We start from the raw sequence: 18,740 nt of genomic DNA on the forward strand, positions 1-18,740 counted from the left end.
TTCGTATAGTTGTCAGTAATAACATATTAAAATTTTAAAAGCTTTGGTTGAACGGTTCATGAGTTAATGCACGGACAACATTTGATTGCCGCCCATGTAATGTTGTATTTATTCAACCCTTATAATATATTTTCAATCTGTTGAATGTAAACAGTGATTTAAACTTTAATATAACAAAATTTTCAACATTGTTCGTATATAATTTTTTGTTTGATTGACAAATAAAAACTGGAAAATGATGATGTTTTAATAAAGGCCTTCTTAAATGTATCATATAACTAAACAAAATAAAAAATATGTAAATTTTTATACAAACAATGCTTAAATTTTTGTCAAAAATCAACTTTTTATGATTAAATCAGCGTTTATATTGAACAGATTGAAAATATATCATTAACACAGGGAGAACAGTAGCTATTGTATAATTATTGAATGGGACAATAGATTTTGCAAACATTTAAATAGATTCACCAATAGGAGATGAATCTGTGGAAAAGTTTCATTTGGTTTGCAATAATAAGTTTTGCATTCATTATTAGTGTGATTGTTGAACAGTGGACAAATATGTGAGATTGATTATTGCGTTATCAGGAAGAGTGGCAAAAGATACCGGAGGGACATCCAAACTCAGAAGTCCAAAATAAACTTACAACACCATGGTTTTAAAGACCATCAGACAAACAATAGTACAAAAAACACAACATAGAAAACTAAAGACTGAGCAATACCAACCCCACCAAATGCTGTCAAAATTTAAAATGTTAGTTTTTATTTCTTGGACTCCTTTACTGTCCCTTTTTTTGCATTTAGAAAAAAAATGGCAAAAATGCAAAACTTTATAGTATTTCATATAAATGTGACAATATAAAAAAGATGTGGTATAATCGCCAATGAGACAACTCTTCACAAGAGACTGATTGATATGGAAATTAACAACTATAGGTGACTATAGGTCTTCAACAATGAGCAAAGCCCATACTGCATATACAGTTATAAAAGGCCCCAAAATGACAAATGGAAAACAATTCAAATGAGAAAACTTACCTTTTACAATAATATATTTTATGTTTATCTTGAGATGCATGAGGGTGGAGTATGTGTATGGGCTCTTTGAGTCAAATGATGGGACATCCCTTATATTAAATATAGAGAGTGAGTGTAATTTCATGAGTTTAATAATTGTATAATGCAACTTTGTGTACCCCTTCTACTATAGACTTATAATGGAGATGTGGCTTTGAGTTTTATTGTCAATGTGTGTACCCCTTCAACTATTGATATGAAGTGGAGATGTTGTGATGAGTTTTATTTTAAACTTGTGTACCCCTTCTACTATGGACTTAGAGTTGAGTTTTATTGAAAACTTGTGTACCTCTTCTACTATGGCCTTAGAGAGGAGATGTGGTCTTGAGTTTTATTGAAAACTTGTGTACCCCTTCTACTATGGACTTAGAGTTGAGTTTTATTGAAAACTTGTGTACCCCTTCTACTATGGCCTTAGAGAGGAGATGTGGTCTTGAGTTTTATTGAAAACTTGTGTACCCCTTCTACTATGGACTTAGAGTTGAGTTTTATTGAAAACTTGTGTACCCCTTCTACTATGGCCTTAGAGAGGAGATGTGGTCTTGAGTTTTATTGAAAACTTGTGTACCCCTTCTACTATGGACTTAGATTAGCGATGTGGTTTTGAGTTTTATTGTAAACTTGTGTTCCCCTTCTTCTATGGACTTAGATTGGAGATGTGGTTTTGAGTTTTATTGTAAACTTGTGTACCCCTTCTACTATGGACTTAGATTGGAGATGTGGTTTTGAGTTTTATTGTAAACTTGTATACCCCTTCTACTATGGAGATGGAAATGGGGTCATAAGTTACTTATGACCCCATTTCCATCTCCATAGTAGAAGGGGTATACAATTGTAAAATGCCTACCTTGTGGTGCACCCCTCCTGGTGGGAACAGAGGGTGGAGGAGGTGCACTCTGTGGGTCAGGCTCTTCATATGATCCAACGCTATCTGTATCTTCATCTGAAAATATTAAACATAATGATATATCAATAAATACAATCAAATCTATACTTGAAACATTGAAGATCTTCAATATAAATATTTAACAGTATAATATCTGTATATAAAGAGTGACTATTGCAGTACTCTAAGTACAACTACCGTATATCAGATTCAAAGCATATAATGAATGATTTCTAGGAATCAGTATGTTGTCAGGTGAAAAACATACATATTTCAATGTTAAGTTCCTTATATGAAAGAAACTAATAATCTATAGTTTATTGTTAAGTTTATGAAATGTGTAAGCTATAGTTAAATGTTAAGATTATGAAATGTAAGGTATAATCTATGGATCAATGTTAAATTCATGAAATGTGTAAGCTAAAGTTCAAGGTTTATTTTATGAAATGTACAGTATAATCTATAGTTCAATGTTAAATTCATGAAATGTGTAGCTAAAGTTCAAGGTTTAGTTTATGAAATGTACAGTATAATCTATAGTTCAATGTTAAATTCATGAAATGTGTAAGCTAAAGTTCAAGGTTTAGTTTATGAAATGTACAGTATAGTCTTTAGATCAATGTTATGTTAAGAAATATACATTATAATCTATAGTTCAAAGTTCAGTTTATGAAATAAATAAAATGTATAAACTTTAGTTCTATGACAATTATTATGCTAAGTAAAAAGTGTAAAGTGGTTTTGCTTTTAGTGGTGGAACTGTCCCTATTACATACAATGCATAGTTATCCTATAAAGGAGTTAAAGATCCAGAGAAGAGGAAGAAGTTTACTGAGTTTCTCAGATGCATGACATGACAACATGAAAACTTGTGAAGTGCAACTATCTTGAGAGAAATAAGTGACAGTTGTATTTTAACAGAAATGCATGGTCCAAGAAAATTATGAAAAAAGGTCACAATTCAAGTGAAATATATGTAAGGAAAAGTGAGGAGTGTTGTCAGCAATGCATTGTGGGTAATCGCACCTTCCTCTTCTGGCGGAGTTGGGCTATGCAGGTTTCTTTGTCTAACGATCAGGGCTGTTTTCAACTTGTCAACAAGACTATTGGTAGATGATGATTCTTGTATTTGATCCTTGACATGTATAAACAAAAACAAAAACACTTATACATATGTTTCATTTGATCCTTGCCATGTATAAACAAAAACAACAACAATTACACATATGTTTCATTTGAACCTTAGCCATGTATAAACAAAAACAAAAACACTTATACATATGTTTCATTTGATCCTTGCCATGTATAAACAAAAACAACAATTACACATATGTTTCATTTGAACCTTAGCCATGTATAAACAAAAACAAAAACACTTATACATATGTTTCATTTGATCCTTGCCATGTATAAACAAAAACAACAACAATTACACATATGTTTCATTTGAACCTTAGCCAGGTATAAACAAAAACAAAAACACTTTACACATATGTTTCATTTGATCTTTGTCACGTACAAACAAAAACAAAAACACTTTATACATATGTCTCATGTTCACAACTACATGTATCTGTAGGCAATTTCTCTTGCATTAATCCTAAATGAAGAATTATGATATTCCAACCGTATTTAGGTGATCTATTCTCTTGTTTAATAATTGCAATGAAATGTTGATGCCAGTTACAAATATTACAAGTTATTTTTTTAACATACATATACAATGTATATGATTATATAACATAAATGTATTTAAATGATATATATATGATAATATAACATAAATGTATTTATTATAACATTGTGTGTTGACAAAACTGTGTTCATGAAAGTCATGCACTTACTAATTGGAAATTTTTTTTTCATACAAAATGCAATGAGTTGCCATCTAGTAATATATTTCATGTTAAAATACATATTATAATAGATTAAATTCAAAATGAAGTTTACTCTCAATTAAATAAAGAAGTTTATGATATAAGACGACACATATATATGTAAAGGAATGGTGCTAGCTAACAGATATACTACAGATGAATACAAAGTGGGAAGTCATGAATTACATATATCACCCTTTCTTTCCCCCTTTTCTAGTAATAAGCATTCTTTGTCTAAACTACTTATATCCAATGACCGTCAAGTCCAGGCATCCTTTGCAGCTATAAATATTCGTATTTATATAAGAAAAATTTGAAAATATGTCTTGCATAAAACAAGTAAGCATTGACCAACATCAGAAATTACTTGCTCAACAAAATAAAACAACACATCTATCTATACTCCATGCAGTTTTGTGTAAAAAGAATGTATTGGCAGGTTAGGTGGACATATACTGGAAATTTGGTATATTTGGACAAGCTTTTTACAAAAAAAAAATCTAAATAATCTTAAAAGCGTATGTGTGACTGTCATGAGGGATTTTATAGGTGTTCATGCAATAACAAAAAATGGAAGAAATAACAAATTCACAATCAGAATCATACAGGTATTTACAAATTTATTGTAACTTGTCAATAAATCTGAAGTTTATTACTAGACATGCTAAGATATATTTAAAAAAAATATGCATATTGAAATTAATAAAAAAGCCTTTTTTAAAACCAAACATTGTTTAAAACAGCTCTTGGTATAATTAAAAAAAAGAATAGTTCACTTCTTTGTAATCACATGTATGATTGGCAGAAGTCCTTTTGAGCAAATTACTGTTTTTCAGGGATATCATTAGCGCCAAATTTTGTTTTCCAAATGTATCAATTGCGCCAATATTTGGAACTCATTTGGGCCAATTTACCTGTAAGCATATCCTTCAAAAATATCAATAATTAATATATATTTATTCTTATTTTTGGCTTAAAAAGTATTGTATGTTCGGAGATATTTTATCAAAAAGTTGAGCATCTGCAGAGAAATGACTTAAAATGCACTAGACAGTCAATGTACAGAGAGAGAATAAAACTTATTGTTTTGCTGAATATTTAATACAAGATATGACAAAAGAGAAGAAAATAGAAGCTTTTGCTGATTATGTTTTAGCCACATATGTTGATGACACAGTGCTTTATTCCCACCATGCGTATGGGCTGAAACTGCCGGTTCAAAGTCCGAATAAAGGAGGAGGGATGTCATTTTTCTTCTAATTGGAGCCATCGTATGTTGGTTTTTTTTGCGCAAATGATACCATGTAATTTTAAAACAGGTTGTGCAAACGTAACATTGGAGAGAAAAAGTTGTGGCGGAATCTCCCGTATGATTTACATTGTACAGGCCTGTTAAGACTTAAAAATATTCGTAGTATTAAAAATTGAGGTTGAAAATATCTTGCAATTTCTAGAATAAATGAACGATGCACAAAGCTGTGAACATATGTGTAGGGTCAAATTCAAAGTTATACGATAGATTCTTCAATTCACAAGATAGAAATAATTCTGTCTAAATTAGATTTGAAATTAATTTTTTCTTCTCTTAAGAAGATGTCAAAAGCTATGTTTTTTTTTGTTCTTTAGGAAAATATTTTTTGCAGCAGATCTTTCAGTATCTGTTAAAAAATAGCAATAACTTTTCTAGACTTTGGTCAATTAAGGACTTGACATCTTGTTTATACACTGATATATTACTGATGACCTAATGTTGACCACTAGATGCCTGATTTATAATGATGAGCTGTTGTCACTTGATGTAACCATGGATGTAAATACAGCATAACATATTATACTTAACCACTAACATCAGGGACAAACGTTACAGTTATATTCAGTACAATCAAAAGAAACTAAAACAGACACCCAAACCACTAAGATCAGGGACAAAGGTTACAGTTATATTCAGTACAGTCAAAAGAAACTAAAACAGACACCCAAACCACTAAGATCAGGGACAGACGTTACAGTTATATTCAGTACAGTCAAAAGGAACTAAAACAGACACCCAAACCACTAAGATCAGGGACAGACGTTACAGTTATATTCAGGACAGTCAAAAGAAACTAAAACAGACACCCAAACCACTAGAACACATGGATTGGTGTTAACATCCAGTAGCATATATTTCATCCTAATCAGGATGTGACCATAATATAAGGGGTATGAGTATGGAGCATTAATAAATATAACAATGCCTGAGGTCTTGATTAAAATATTTGGTTCTTAATATTCACAAATTTATATGAAATTCAATAAATAAATAAAATGTCAAACAATGTAAATTTCATCCTGAAAATAGTATTCTGGGACAACATCAATTAAATCTAATGTATATAGGGGTAAATTCAGTAAATAAATATACGTCATCAGGGACCGCCCATTTAGGGGAGAGCTTTCTGTCTAAAAGTGAAGTCATGTGCTCTTCTGATTGGTAGATAATGTTTGTAATTAATATTTTATGGTAGATGGATCAAAACTAGAGTTGAAAAAAAATAAAAAATAAATGCTGAATGTACTATTTTTTTTCCCTACAGGGTTGAAAAGTAATGGGGGTCAGTATAGGAATTCAGTGCGAATCTACATTGTTTGTAAACAAGGCCATGTGAATGCCCAAAAATGCCGCATGACCCTATGTTTTTATTGTTGCAAAAGATAGGGCTACATTTGTACTTTCATGAATGATATATGAAAGTTTTTAATTTCTAAAGGTAAATCAGGTATAAATTTATTTCCACACATAGATTAGCATTAAAGTCAATGGGAGATTTTTTTACTGAATTTACCCCTATAGGAAAATATGCACTTTTTCACTGTACTTGTCCAAGGCCATACAATAATCACAAAACTCATTTCCTGTAAATGTTAATGTAATTGAAGGATTTTGGAACCTTTTGAAGTTGCTTTTTACACAAATTTCTATCTTTAACTGCGGCTATCCAGGATGCACTCAGTGTACTGTGAGAGAAGCATGGAGTATATATATGGTAAAAATCAGTTTTTGTGTCCAGATTGAAAGAAACAATAGAAATTACACTTGAGAGTTATGATATCAATGAAAGGCATAAATATTCTCCCCATTTACATCATATTTTGCACATATTTCTCCTCATAATGTATAAAATCATATGAAAAAAATGGATTACCTCCCTTTGACATAGTGTGTTTTTTTTAAGCTGTGTTCCCCATGTTAAGTTGTAGAACAAGTGTTTAATAAGCACTTTTCTAGTATTTTAACACTCGAATAATCTAACCGCATGAAGGTATTCATTTATTTTTACATAACGCATTGCGTTTCTTTATTTAAAGAATATACTAGACAACTTTTCATGATTACAAGTCCTTCATCTATGAAACAAGTGTTGAAATGTTTGTAATTGGATTTTTATGTTAAATAATGGCTTTTAAATATTCTAAATTGTTACTTGAATCTCCCAAATGTAAAGTTTGGTCATACCTAATCTTATTTTTTCATATTTGGCACTTTTTTCTACTTCAGTTCTGGCTGTCTAGTTTTGGCGAAGAACCCATCCTGATGTTGGGGTAACAGGAATTTCTGCAGAGTGATTGTCAAAGACATTTTGTGAAATTTACAAGTAATTAAAACACAGATTTAGTATAATGAAACATAATTGTTGTTTTATTTGGTATGATACGGCTTAAAAAAGCCTTTGAAAAGTCTTTTTGTGGTCTTTTCATGGTATTTAATCAAAAACCTCCATATAAGGAAAAATCTAACTAAGAGTACACCAAGACTTTAGTTTCTAGATGTACTTGCAATACTGGTCAAAACAAACACAGAAAACAATTCATATTTATTAAACATAGTATTTTACACCATTCTTTTAAAAACAGTCAATGCGCAACTTTATATACCAAATATACATTGGCCGCAGTATGGGCTGTAGTATAAATTTTGCTCTATCTTTACAAATTCAGCATTTATGAAGGTTGTATTGAAACTGGAACTTGGAAATTGGATACATTACATGTTTATTACAAAAAAAGTTGGAAAAGAAGTAAAAAAGTCCCTTATAGGGGTAAATTCAGTAAATAAATATACGTCATCAGGGACCGCCCATTTAGGGGAGAGCTTTCTGTCTAAAAGTGAAGTCATGTGCTCTTCTGATTGGTAGATAATGTTTGTAATTAATATTTTATGGTAGATGGATCAAAACTAGAGTTGAAAAAAAATAAAAAATAAATGCTGAATGTACTATTTTTTTTCCCTACAGGGTTGAAAAGTAATGGGGGTCAGTATAGGAATTCAGTGCGAATCTACATTGTTTGTAAACAAGGCCATGTGAATGCCCAAAAATGCCGCATGACCCTATGTTTTTATTGTTGCAAAAGATAGGGCTACATTTGTACTTTCATGAATGATATATGAAAGTTTTTAATTTCTAAAGGTAAATCAGGTATAAATTTATTTCCACACATAGATTAGCATTAAAGTCAATGGGAGATTTTTTTACTGAATTTACCCCTATAAAATGTAGATCAATTATCTATGAAATAACAACTGCAGGTGCTTTTTATAGAGGTTATCATTACAATAATTAAAATGATTGACATTCATTATCAAATTACCTGTAATATATCATAATATCAAAAGACAAACTGTTCCTTCCTTTATATTGCCACTAATGTTTTTATATTTAAGAAGAAAACAAGAACAGATGAGTAGCAATGCAATGCAAACTATAACCTACAGCTTTATGAAAAATAATAAAAACTTCAATTTATTGAAATAAGCCAACCTAGTAAAGAGATTAAGGACAAACAGTATCACGCTAAAAAACTGAGCTTTAACACTAGCCTGCAAAAAATCATTTTGTTTAACAATTTTATAAAGTTCTTTATGTATTATTTAAGTATTTGGATCAATTTAATCTGTCCCTTCTCATATTTTCTGTCAATATAATCTATACCAAGCTAAGACATTTTCAAAATTCTAAATACATATTTCAATTCAATTGTTGAGAGCTTTACATTAAAAATAAGTAATATTAAAATATGAACCCTGACCCTTACAAATCAAATTCTTACTTGGAAAACACTTGTCAAATTTTCCCTTGGGGACAAAAACATTCTATGAAAATAGAGATCTCACCTACACATGTTGACAGTTTATCTGGTTTAGAGTAAACCCGTGTTGGCCGACGATCAGTTATAATATGTCCAGAGGAATTATTCCTAAATATTCCGCGTACAGCTTTTCCTTCCTTAATCAGAATTTCTATCCTATTATCAGGAGGTAAACTAGCACTTCTTTGTCTATTTTTACTATTTTTTTTCTTTTTCTCAAAAAACTTCATTTTCAAACAACTTAAATCCCCAGCTGAATGCAATCTTGATTTCTTCTCTTGTCTCATCATTATAAAACCACAAATCTTTCACATTTACTATATGACTAGGTTTTCTAACATACAAAAAAATTAGGTAACACAAAAAATATTACAAATAGGTCTAAAATGACCAAAAATGAATCATGGTGTGAAATAACGAAAATGTCTGACAGTTAACTGACTAACTGTATATTAATTTGATAACTGGGTGATGGATAAGTCTGTCACACTTCATTGGTTATTTACTATATATTATCGTCATGTAAAGTTGTCATACCAAGATCATCTCTCTAAAGACAATTGCACATACTATATATATCTTGATAAAATGAAAGGGTGTCAAATATAAAAAGAGATGTGATCTAAAAAAAAATTATGATTTCTATTCTTTTTACATGTAAATGCATTTATTTATTGAAATGGTTCAAATTTTAACTGTAGTATAAAGGTATTTTAATTGTTTATTTTTTATGTTTTAAGATTATTTTGTGGTTTGTTGGTAAAATATTGAATTCTAATATGACATTCTTTTTTAGCTTTTGGTAAAAAGCAATATTCTGATTCGAATAGATTGACGTCACAATTGAAATTGCAACGTCAGATGAATTTTGAACAATGCCAGAGATCAAAATGGAAATTTTTGTTCGTGTTGCTCGCTAGGAAATTAAATAAAAACATTCTAAAAGTAAGTTTAACTGTTTCTGTTCTTTTTTTATTGATAAACTGTTGATTTTTCTATAACGTTTTTGTTCATCAAATCAAAATGGCGACATTTCAAGCGTCTTTTATAGGTCCGCTTCGAAGTACAAAAGTTCAAAATATTCCTATTAGAATCGAAATTATTCTATCCTGCAATGCTCTATGCTCATTTTAACATGGGTAGGCATTATATTTGTAAACATTTAATACCTCACTAACTCTCGGTATTAAGATATAAACAAATATAATGTCTACCCATGTTAAAACGAGCATAGAGCATGGCATGAAAGAATTATTTCTTAAAACAATATATACAAAGCTAACAGAGGAAAAGGGCTGAAAATTTGATGCCTAAAACTTTGGATTTTTGTTATATACAAGAAATTTATGGTAAAAAATAGCCAAATAAACAGGCAATCATTTACTTTAGAGATGTTTGTTCAAAGAATCTCAAGCTTTATAAAAAAAATATGCTTTGTTTTTATTTTGTTTAACAGGGAAGTAAGTTTATAACAGTATAGGTTGTCTGTTTAGAGGTATAATCTATTGAGAATTATGTCTATAACCTATCTATAACTGACAACAAGTTTTTTATGCTTTTTAAAACTTTTGTATCCTCTGTCATCTTACATAAAAGTATGTAATGTTTATAAAAAGGTGTGTAATGATGGACAATTAAGTACATATGAACTCCACTTAATACTACGGAACCAATAAAAATTTACAAACCTTAAATGTCATAGTACATATGTTTTTATGTTGTTTACAACAGAATCTAATGTGGCCAATTAATCAAGTTCCTTCCAATGAATCAAGAACAATCAGATGACGATGATTTTTAAACTTAGTCACAGTAATATGAAAGTCGTTCATCAACATAAAATAATGACTTCACAGGTATAAACAGGTAGTACTGTCAAGTTGTTATTTAATGTCTTGTTTTACAAAGAGACTTTCCGGATGTATCAAATTGCACAATGTGAAGCAGGCTGTCAAATTTTAACAAGGGAGATAAATCAAATATAGTGCAAGCACATGACTCAGGAGTTAAAGGAAAAATGAATCTAGTTTATATGTTGTGACGGGGTTAGATTTTTTTTATGATGATTAGTGCAATAGAGGGGATATAAATGCTTGAAGGCAGACAACTCACAGAATCAATTAAATGCATATAACCTAAAAGAAGTAACTTTTGTTACATTAAATTGAATCATGAATGAGTGCAATGGAATAATGAATGAGTGCTAGTTTAAATGACAAATTCTAGATTACTTGTTCATACAAGGATTTGGCATCCATTCTTGTCTAAGCGAACAAGGTTTTGCAACATTAAAACATACTTGTATACATATTTTCATAGTAACAATCAGAATAAAAGTAAAACAGTAGTAATAATGCAGTATATAGAGTATTACTTATATGCATACTGTATATCAGGTAAATATTGACATGTACATTTATACTTATCTTTTCTCCTCCCTAATAAATATATATATAGTATATATTTAGTGGTAAAATTTAGTAAATTGTATGTGTATTACCATTCCGTATTAGCCATCTGAGAATGATACCGATATAGGTCATGATAGCAAAGTCTTAAACCAACTCCTAATATGTAACACATCACATCATTAATATCGGACACTGTTCCAAAGGCTTGATTACAATTATGTCAGGAGAAAAACATTAACCTGAGATATTTAATAAAGTGTAACTAGGGATTATAATGGTTGAGGTCTCATCCATTGAAAAATCCATATCATATATACTTTATTAAAAAACTGTTCATAGAGAAACATACTTCACCACAAAAACTTAACCTTGACCACTGATCAATGAATTGAAATGAGGCTAATGTCAATTGTACCCTGTCTGACAGACATGTAGACCATACAACACGTACAAAGATACAATATACCAAATAACTATATCCTATTACTCATAATATGTGAAATATTCATGTGATAAAAAATGAACAGCTGCGCCATGAGCGCGTGAACTTCTCAATGTGGGAAACTTATGAAATACTAAAGGAAACTTATCTTAATATATATAAACCAAGCACAAAAGTTTAATGAAAACTGCTGAAAGCATTCTTGAGTTGTTGGACAGACAGACAACGGTATACCATAATAAGTCTCAGAAACGGGCGATTACTATAAAAACTACCGGTAGGGTTTTTTGTTGAGAAATTGCTGAACCATGTAAAAGAGTCCAATGACAATGGACATTTGACAGACATCTTAAGTCAAAGTGAAATATAACTGTAATACTAATTTTCTAAATATTTACTAAAATATATTTGAGTCACAATCTAAAATATAATTAAAAATGATTGTTGCATGACACAAGAAGGTTATAAGAGACAGATTCAGGGTTAGTCAGGCCAAATTCAGCTAAAAACCAAAAAGTGTTAATACATCTTTCGTTGAAGGGTGTATAGTTGTTGAACACACAAAACATGAAAAACAACAACTGGTACATAAAATTTTCTGAAAAATATAGGCACAATGAAATCATAAAAATAAATAAAGAACATGTTATCCACTTGAAACAGAAAGTAAATTGCTTTGTATGTAGTAATAAAGAAAATAAATGCAAAACCATGATAAAACTGATGTCCAAACAGTGAACAAACTGCTAGTTAATCAACCATGCTTGTCTTTAGTAGTTTACTGACAATAAGTGACCACTACTACATCAATTTACAAGGGATTGTGCATGCAGACAACTTACTGATTTAAATGAAAATCCTTGGCAGCTTGTAAGAAATAAATTACATGTTTCACTAAAAATGTATTGATGATCACATACATGCATTGTTAGGTTTATACTTGGTTACTGATAGGTCAATCTGGAAGAATTATACTGACCCAGGAACAAAAACTGAGGCATGTATACTGTAAAAATCAAGGTCAGTATGATGCTTCTGCATACATATTTTTGTCAATTTTAGTGCTAATGTACAAAGTTATGCATAAAACGGAAACAAGACAATGTTAAACCATTTGGTATATGACACCCAAATATGATGAATCAGCATATAAAAACTGGTACCTAGATCTATGGTACAAAAGATAGCAGTCACACAGGAATTAGACTTTATTATCATAGGGGTCAAAGGTATAAGTCAAGGTAGGAGTCACACAAGAATTGGATTTTATTATCATAGGGGTCAAAGGTATAAGTCAAGGTAGGAGTCACACAGGAATTGGACTTTATTATCATAGGGGTCAAAGGTATAAGTCAAGGTAGGAGTCACACAAGAATTGGATTTTATTATCATAGGGGTCAAAGGTATAAGTCAAGGTAGAAGTCACACAGGAATTGGACTTTATTATCATAGGGGTCAAAGGTATAAGTCAAGGTAGGAGTCACACAGGAATTGGACTTTATTATCATAGGGGTCAAAGGTATAAGTTAAGGTAGGAGTCACACAGGAATTGGACTTTATTATCATAGGGGTCAAAGGTATAAGTTAAGGTAGGAGGCACACAGGAATTGGACTTTATTATCATAGGGGTCAAAGGTATAAGTTAAGGTAGGAGTCACACAGGAATTGGACTTTATTATCATAGGGGTCAAAGGTATAAGTCAAGGTAGGAGTCACACAGGAATTGGACTTTATTATCATAGGGGTCAAAGGTATAAGTCAAGGTAGGAGTGATTTGACTTTGGGTTATGACACATTCCCTTGGTCAGTTTCATGGACTTTCATCAAATGAAAACTGTGATATATAAAATTGAATTCAAAACTTAAAGACTATAGTCAAATTCGGGTGGAATTTTGAATAAGTTAATATCATATTCTGTAGTTCAATTGTAAATTTTTAGCAATGTTAGCAAACTTGTAATATTCTCACAACCATGTGTGCAACCAAAAACAGTTATACTCTAAGCTGTAAGTTCAGTTTTTTTTAAAACCAGGTATATTGAAAAGGATACTGATATTACACATGTATAATAAGGTTATTGTTTCTGAGACAAAAACTATACCAAAAAGAACGATTCATTAAGGTAAAAAGTGCTATTTACTATGACCCTCTCATAATAGAGATCTCTACTTTATACAAACAGAATGATACTATACAGATATTATAATCTCTGATGTACAATGTCTTCCTATAATGAACATCTTTGCTTTAAGAAAATCAAAAAAAGAGAAAAATCATTGACTTTACCTGGAGGCTGTTGTGTTGGTCGTCTAGGTTCAACAATTGGCTGGATGCTATCTGGTGTGTTTTCATAATCCTTAAATATAAAAAAGATCAGTCAGCATGAAACATTATACTATCTATTGCAAATAAAAATCAACATGTTATTTAAAGCCTCAATTATTAAATTCTATTATTCAATATTAGTTAAAAAAAAATAATCACATGCACCTTATAAAGAATCATGTCCCCAATAATACCATTGATATCTATTACAGTACAGGTTTACTTTTGAAAACAAATTAGGTCTGCCCTTGAAAAAAATCTATTTGCAATAGAAATGCATTCTAATATCTCGGGGCAATCCCCTACCACAGCACATATCTAATATGTCCAAGGGCTGTAGCAATCAACTTTAAATCAATTTATCATTACAAGGGCTATAACTCCATTGATCTTCAACTTTGAAGTCTTCATGTGGGACAAGTGCAAATATCCCTTTTTGTTCCCCAGAATTTGCAAATAAAGAAAAAATGACATAATTCAAAATTTTGTTTCGAATGTGTTTTTCTACAATTAACTTCATCAAGAACGCTCACACCCAAACCAAAACATTTGAAAGCCAGGGATATAAAAACTTAGATATATTTTATATAAATCCAATAAAAAATGTAGACATTAAGGCTCTTTAACTAATTGAATCAACTGATGTAGACACTTAAGTGTTTAAAAAGTGTCCATAATCTTTCATCAGATGAACCTGAAATTTGAAATCAGCCCTTACTGGACCTACTCCTTTAAATATATTTCGTCAAAGCCTTTTAATGTTAAGCCTACCAGCCATACATCCCCAAATCAATAACCAATTTTTCTTTCAACAAGAGTGCACACCCTGAAATGTCTCACCTTCTTTACTAATCATTGAAATTATGTTGATAGTCCTAAATATAAAGCTTTACTACAAAAAAATTGTCACATAAACTTAACATTTACCAAGAAAACTAAATATTGACCTATGAACCATGAAAATGAGGTCAATGTCAGATGAACCATGCCAGGCAGACATGTATAGCTAAAAATTCCTTGGTACAACAAATATAGTTAACCTATTGCTTATATTGTTTAAGAAAAAGAGACCAAAACACAAAAAACTTAACACTGAGCAATGAACCGTGAAAATGAGGTCAAGGTCAAATTAAACCTGCACGACTGACATATAGATCATAAAATATTTCCATACACCAAATATAGTTGACCTATCATTTTTTGCCTATTGCATATAGTAATAGAAAAAAAGACCAAAACTCAAAAACTTAACTTTGACCACTGAACCATGAAAATAAGGTCAATGTCAGATGACAGCTAGACATGTTCACCTCACAATCATTCCATACACCAAATATAGTAGACCTATTGCATACAGTATAAGAAAAACAGACCAAAACATAAAAACTTAACTATAACCACTGAACCATGAAAATAAGGTCAAGGTCAGATGACACCTGCCAGTTGGACATGTTCACCTTACAGTCCTTCCATACACCAAATATACTTCACCTATTGCTTATTGTATCTGAGATATGGACTTGACCACCAAAACTTAACCTTGTTCACTGATCCATGAAATGAGGTCGAGGTCAAGTGAAAACTGTCTGACGGGCATGAGGATCTTGCAAGATACACACATACCAAATACAGTTATCTTATTACTTGTAATAAGAGAAAATTTAACATTACAAAAAATCTTAACTTTTTTTTCCAAGTAGACCCTGAACCATAAAAATGAGGTCAAGGACATTGGACATGTGACTGACAGAAACTTCGTAACATGAGGCATCTATATACAAAGTATGAAGCAATCAGGTCTTCCACCTTTTAAAATATAAAGCTTTTAAGAAGTTAGCTAAAGCCGCCAACGCCGTATCACTATCCCCATGTCAAGCTTTCTGTGACAAAGACCGCAGGCTCGACAAAAATCAAATAAACCTTTTTTCTTTCGAAAATCTGGTTAAAAATCCTTCTCTTAGATTCTACCCTTTTAAAGAATCTGTAAATGTTGATACAAAATGTATAATGTAGCATTATGTAATCTGAATATATAGACTGACAGAAATTATACAAAAGTTACCAGCTTTATAGGTTACTGTCTTTGTGTTAGAACAAAGAAATTTAATCAGAACTTAAGGAGGCTCGCGGGTATAAGATTTTCAGAAAAAAAAAAATATTTATTTTTCATTACGAATTTTATTTATTACCTTAAGTAGTTGTTTCTTTATCATTTGGTACAAAAATCATTCCAAAAAATCAATTTGTGTTGGCCCCAGTTGACTTTTAAAATGTAGACATCATTAAAAAAGCTCCAAATTATCTCCCTTTGGTGCAAAAATTCCATTTTTTGGCATTAAAATTGAAATATCTTTTTTAACTCATCGGTGACCTAAATTTTTTATTGTTGTTTTCGAATAAGCTGTACATAGACTAAATAATTGTACAATTTAAGCGCTTTCTGTAATTTAGTTTTTTTTTTTATTTCGATATTACCGCTATTTCTCCTATTAGTTCAACTGTGAGCGTAAATGAACGGTGACCCAATTTTTTTATTTCATTTTTCTATTAAGTATAAGATAAAGTTCATTTATATAGAAAAATATAGTGAAATCCTATATTAAATTAAAAAAAAAATATTTATACCCGCAAGCCCCTTAAACAGAAGGTATAATAGTTAAGTAAGATATAGTCTTCTAGATTTCAAATAAAGTAAATAAATATGTTTAAACTAAAGTCATTCAAAAAATTGTTTTTATTATTTATATTTAGCCTTCAATGGAAGCTATAGATTAGACATATTAGCAACTTGCTTGTTGAATATTGATTAATAAAAATATATAAATCCTGTGGATTCATCTATTTTCATTAATACAATTTTCATTGGATTGAAGAAAAATCTTCATTCAATTCCATATAAAATGTGTTCTTAGTTCAACATTCAAAGTGGTGGTTTGTCTTTACCCAACATTATATATAATTCATTAATATATACATGTATATATTAGATTTTCATAAGTAATTTGTGTTTTGTACCCTACAAATCTTTTAAATGTAAACTCCGCAGACATGGAATTGACAATCAACATCTTTTTTGAAGAAGAAAAAAAACCACAAAAACAAATGTTTTTTTTCAAGTGAAATCTCTTAATTAAAAAGCTGCTGCTTTCCTTTGATTATGAATATGAAAAAAAAATGTTTGTGATATTATGCAAGTCTATAATAAAAAAAACTTTGTCTAGCAAAATAGAAAATTTTTGTACGATCTTTTCAAACTTCAATTGTATAACCAGGTGCTCCGCAGGGCGCAGCTTTATACGACCGCAGAGGTCGAACCCTGAACAGTTGGGGCAAGTATGGACAAAACATTCAAGCGTGATACAGCTCTGAATTTGGATTGTGATCAAATTTTTGACATTATATGGTTTTTTTTTACACAAAACAAATGTCAAGATTTTACAAATCAATTAAAGATTTCTTCAAACTTTTTAAATCTAAAATTAAATAGTTGACACAGCATAGGTTTCTGACACAGAATGAATGTGGTCTAATGAACTTAAAAGTTTTTTTTTTGCCTTTGAGCAATTCACTATGCTGTTGAATATTAATCCTCTCAAAAAAATGTTTGAAGAAATTTTCTTTTTATTTATGAAATCTGAAATGAGAAAAATTTAACCCCCCCCCTTTTTTTCACATCCCCGTTTCCCTTTTTCCAAAACTGATATCAATTCAAATTTCTAATGGAGTTTGCAACAATAACTACTCTTTTAAATACATCATAAGATATTAAAATGTAAAATAAAGTGCTTGTTATCACTGAATGGTAAAGATTGGTTGGTAGTAAAAGTGAATATACATTGTTTATTGTATAAAACAATAAAAAAAACTTCATCAGCAACATTTTATATTGGCAAATTTCCAATGAAGTTATTTACATAAAGTTATTGGCAAATAAAAATAGAAAATGACATCATAGTCATGTCTGGCAAATGTCCAACATACATTATCTAAAAACATTTTAGATAAGATAAGGAAAAAAAGCTTCATCAGCAACATTTTATATTGGCAAATTTCCAATGAAGTTATTTACATAAAGTTATTGGCAAATAAAAATAAAAAATGACATCATAGTCATGTCTGGTAAATTTCCAACATATATTATCAACTACTATTCTATACAAAGAAAGATAACTCCAATTGAAAATTAATTGCTATTGCACAATATTGTGCAATTAGATATTTCTTGCTATTGTGCAATACTGTGTAATTGAAAATTTCTTGCTATTGCACAATACTTGATATGGAATCCTGATTTGGACCAACTTGAAAACTGGGCCCATAATCAAAAATCAAAGTACATATTTAGATAAAGCATATCAAATAAGCCCAAAAATTTAATTTTTGTTAAAATCAAACTTAGTTTAATTTTGGACCCTTTGGACGTTAATGTAAACCAATTTGAAAACGGGACCAAAAATTAAGAATCTACATACACAGTTAGATTTGGCATATCAAAGAACCCCAATTATTCAATTTTTGATGAAATCAAACAAAGTTTAATTTTGGACCCCGATTTGGACCAACTTGAAAACTGGGCCAATAATAAAAA

General features: G+C 30.4%; 1 protein-coding gene across 50 annotated transcripts in view; it reads right to left on the reverse strand.

Annotated features, from left to right (window-relative positions):
- Positions 1–18,740, reverse strand: part of LOC139520909 (lymphocyte cytosolic protein 2-like) — an 87,048-nt gene that overhangs the window by 44,613 nt on the left and 23,695 nt on the right. For 26 of the 50 annotated variants that reach the window (XM_071313950.1, XM_071313956.1, XM_071313953.1 and 23 more), the window contains exons 7-8: positions 14,114–14,183; positions 1,931–2,026 (exon numbers count right to left, since the gene is read on the reverse strand). In XM_071313950.1, coding sequence (XP_071170051.1) covers positions 1,931–2,026; positions 14,114–14,183 — 166 coding nt within the window. Of the gene's footprint in view, positions 1–1,930; positions 2,027–2,995; positions 3,105–11,085; positions 11,109–11,387; positions 11,412–14,113; positions 14,184–18,740 lie in introns of all 50 variants that reach the window. The other 24 variants (XM_071313981.1, XM_071313973.1, XM_071313960.1 and 21 more) reach the window with 2 other exon arrangements.

Source organism: Mytilus edulis, chromosome 4 (assembly GCF_963676685.1).
Source record: "Mytilus edulis chromosome 4, xbMytEdul2.2, whole genome shotgun sequence".
Taxonomy (NCBI): Eukaryota; Metazoa; Mollusca; class Bivalvia; order Mytilida; family Mytilidae; genus Mytilus; species Mytilus edulis.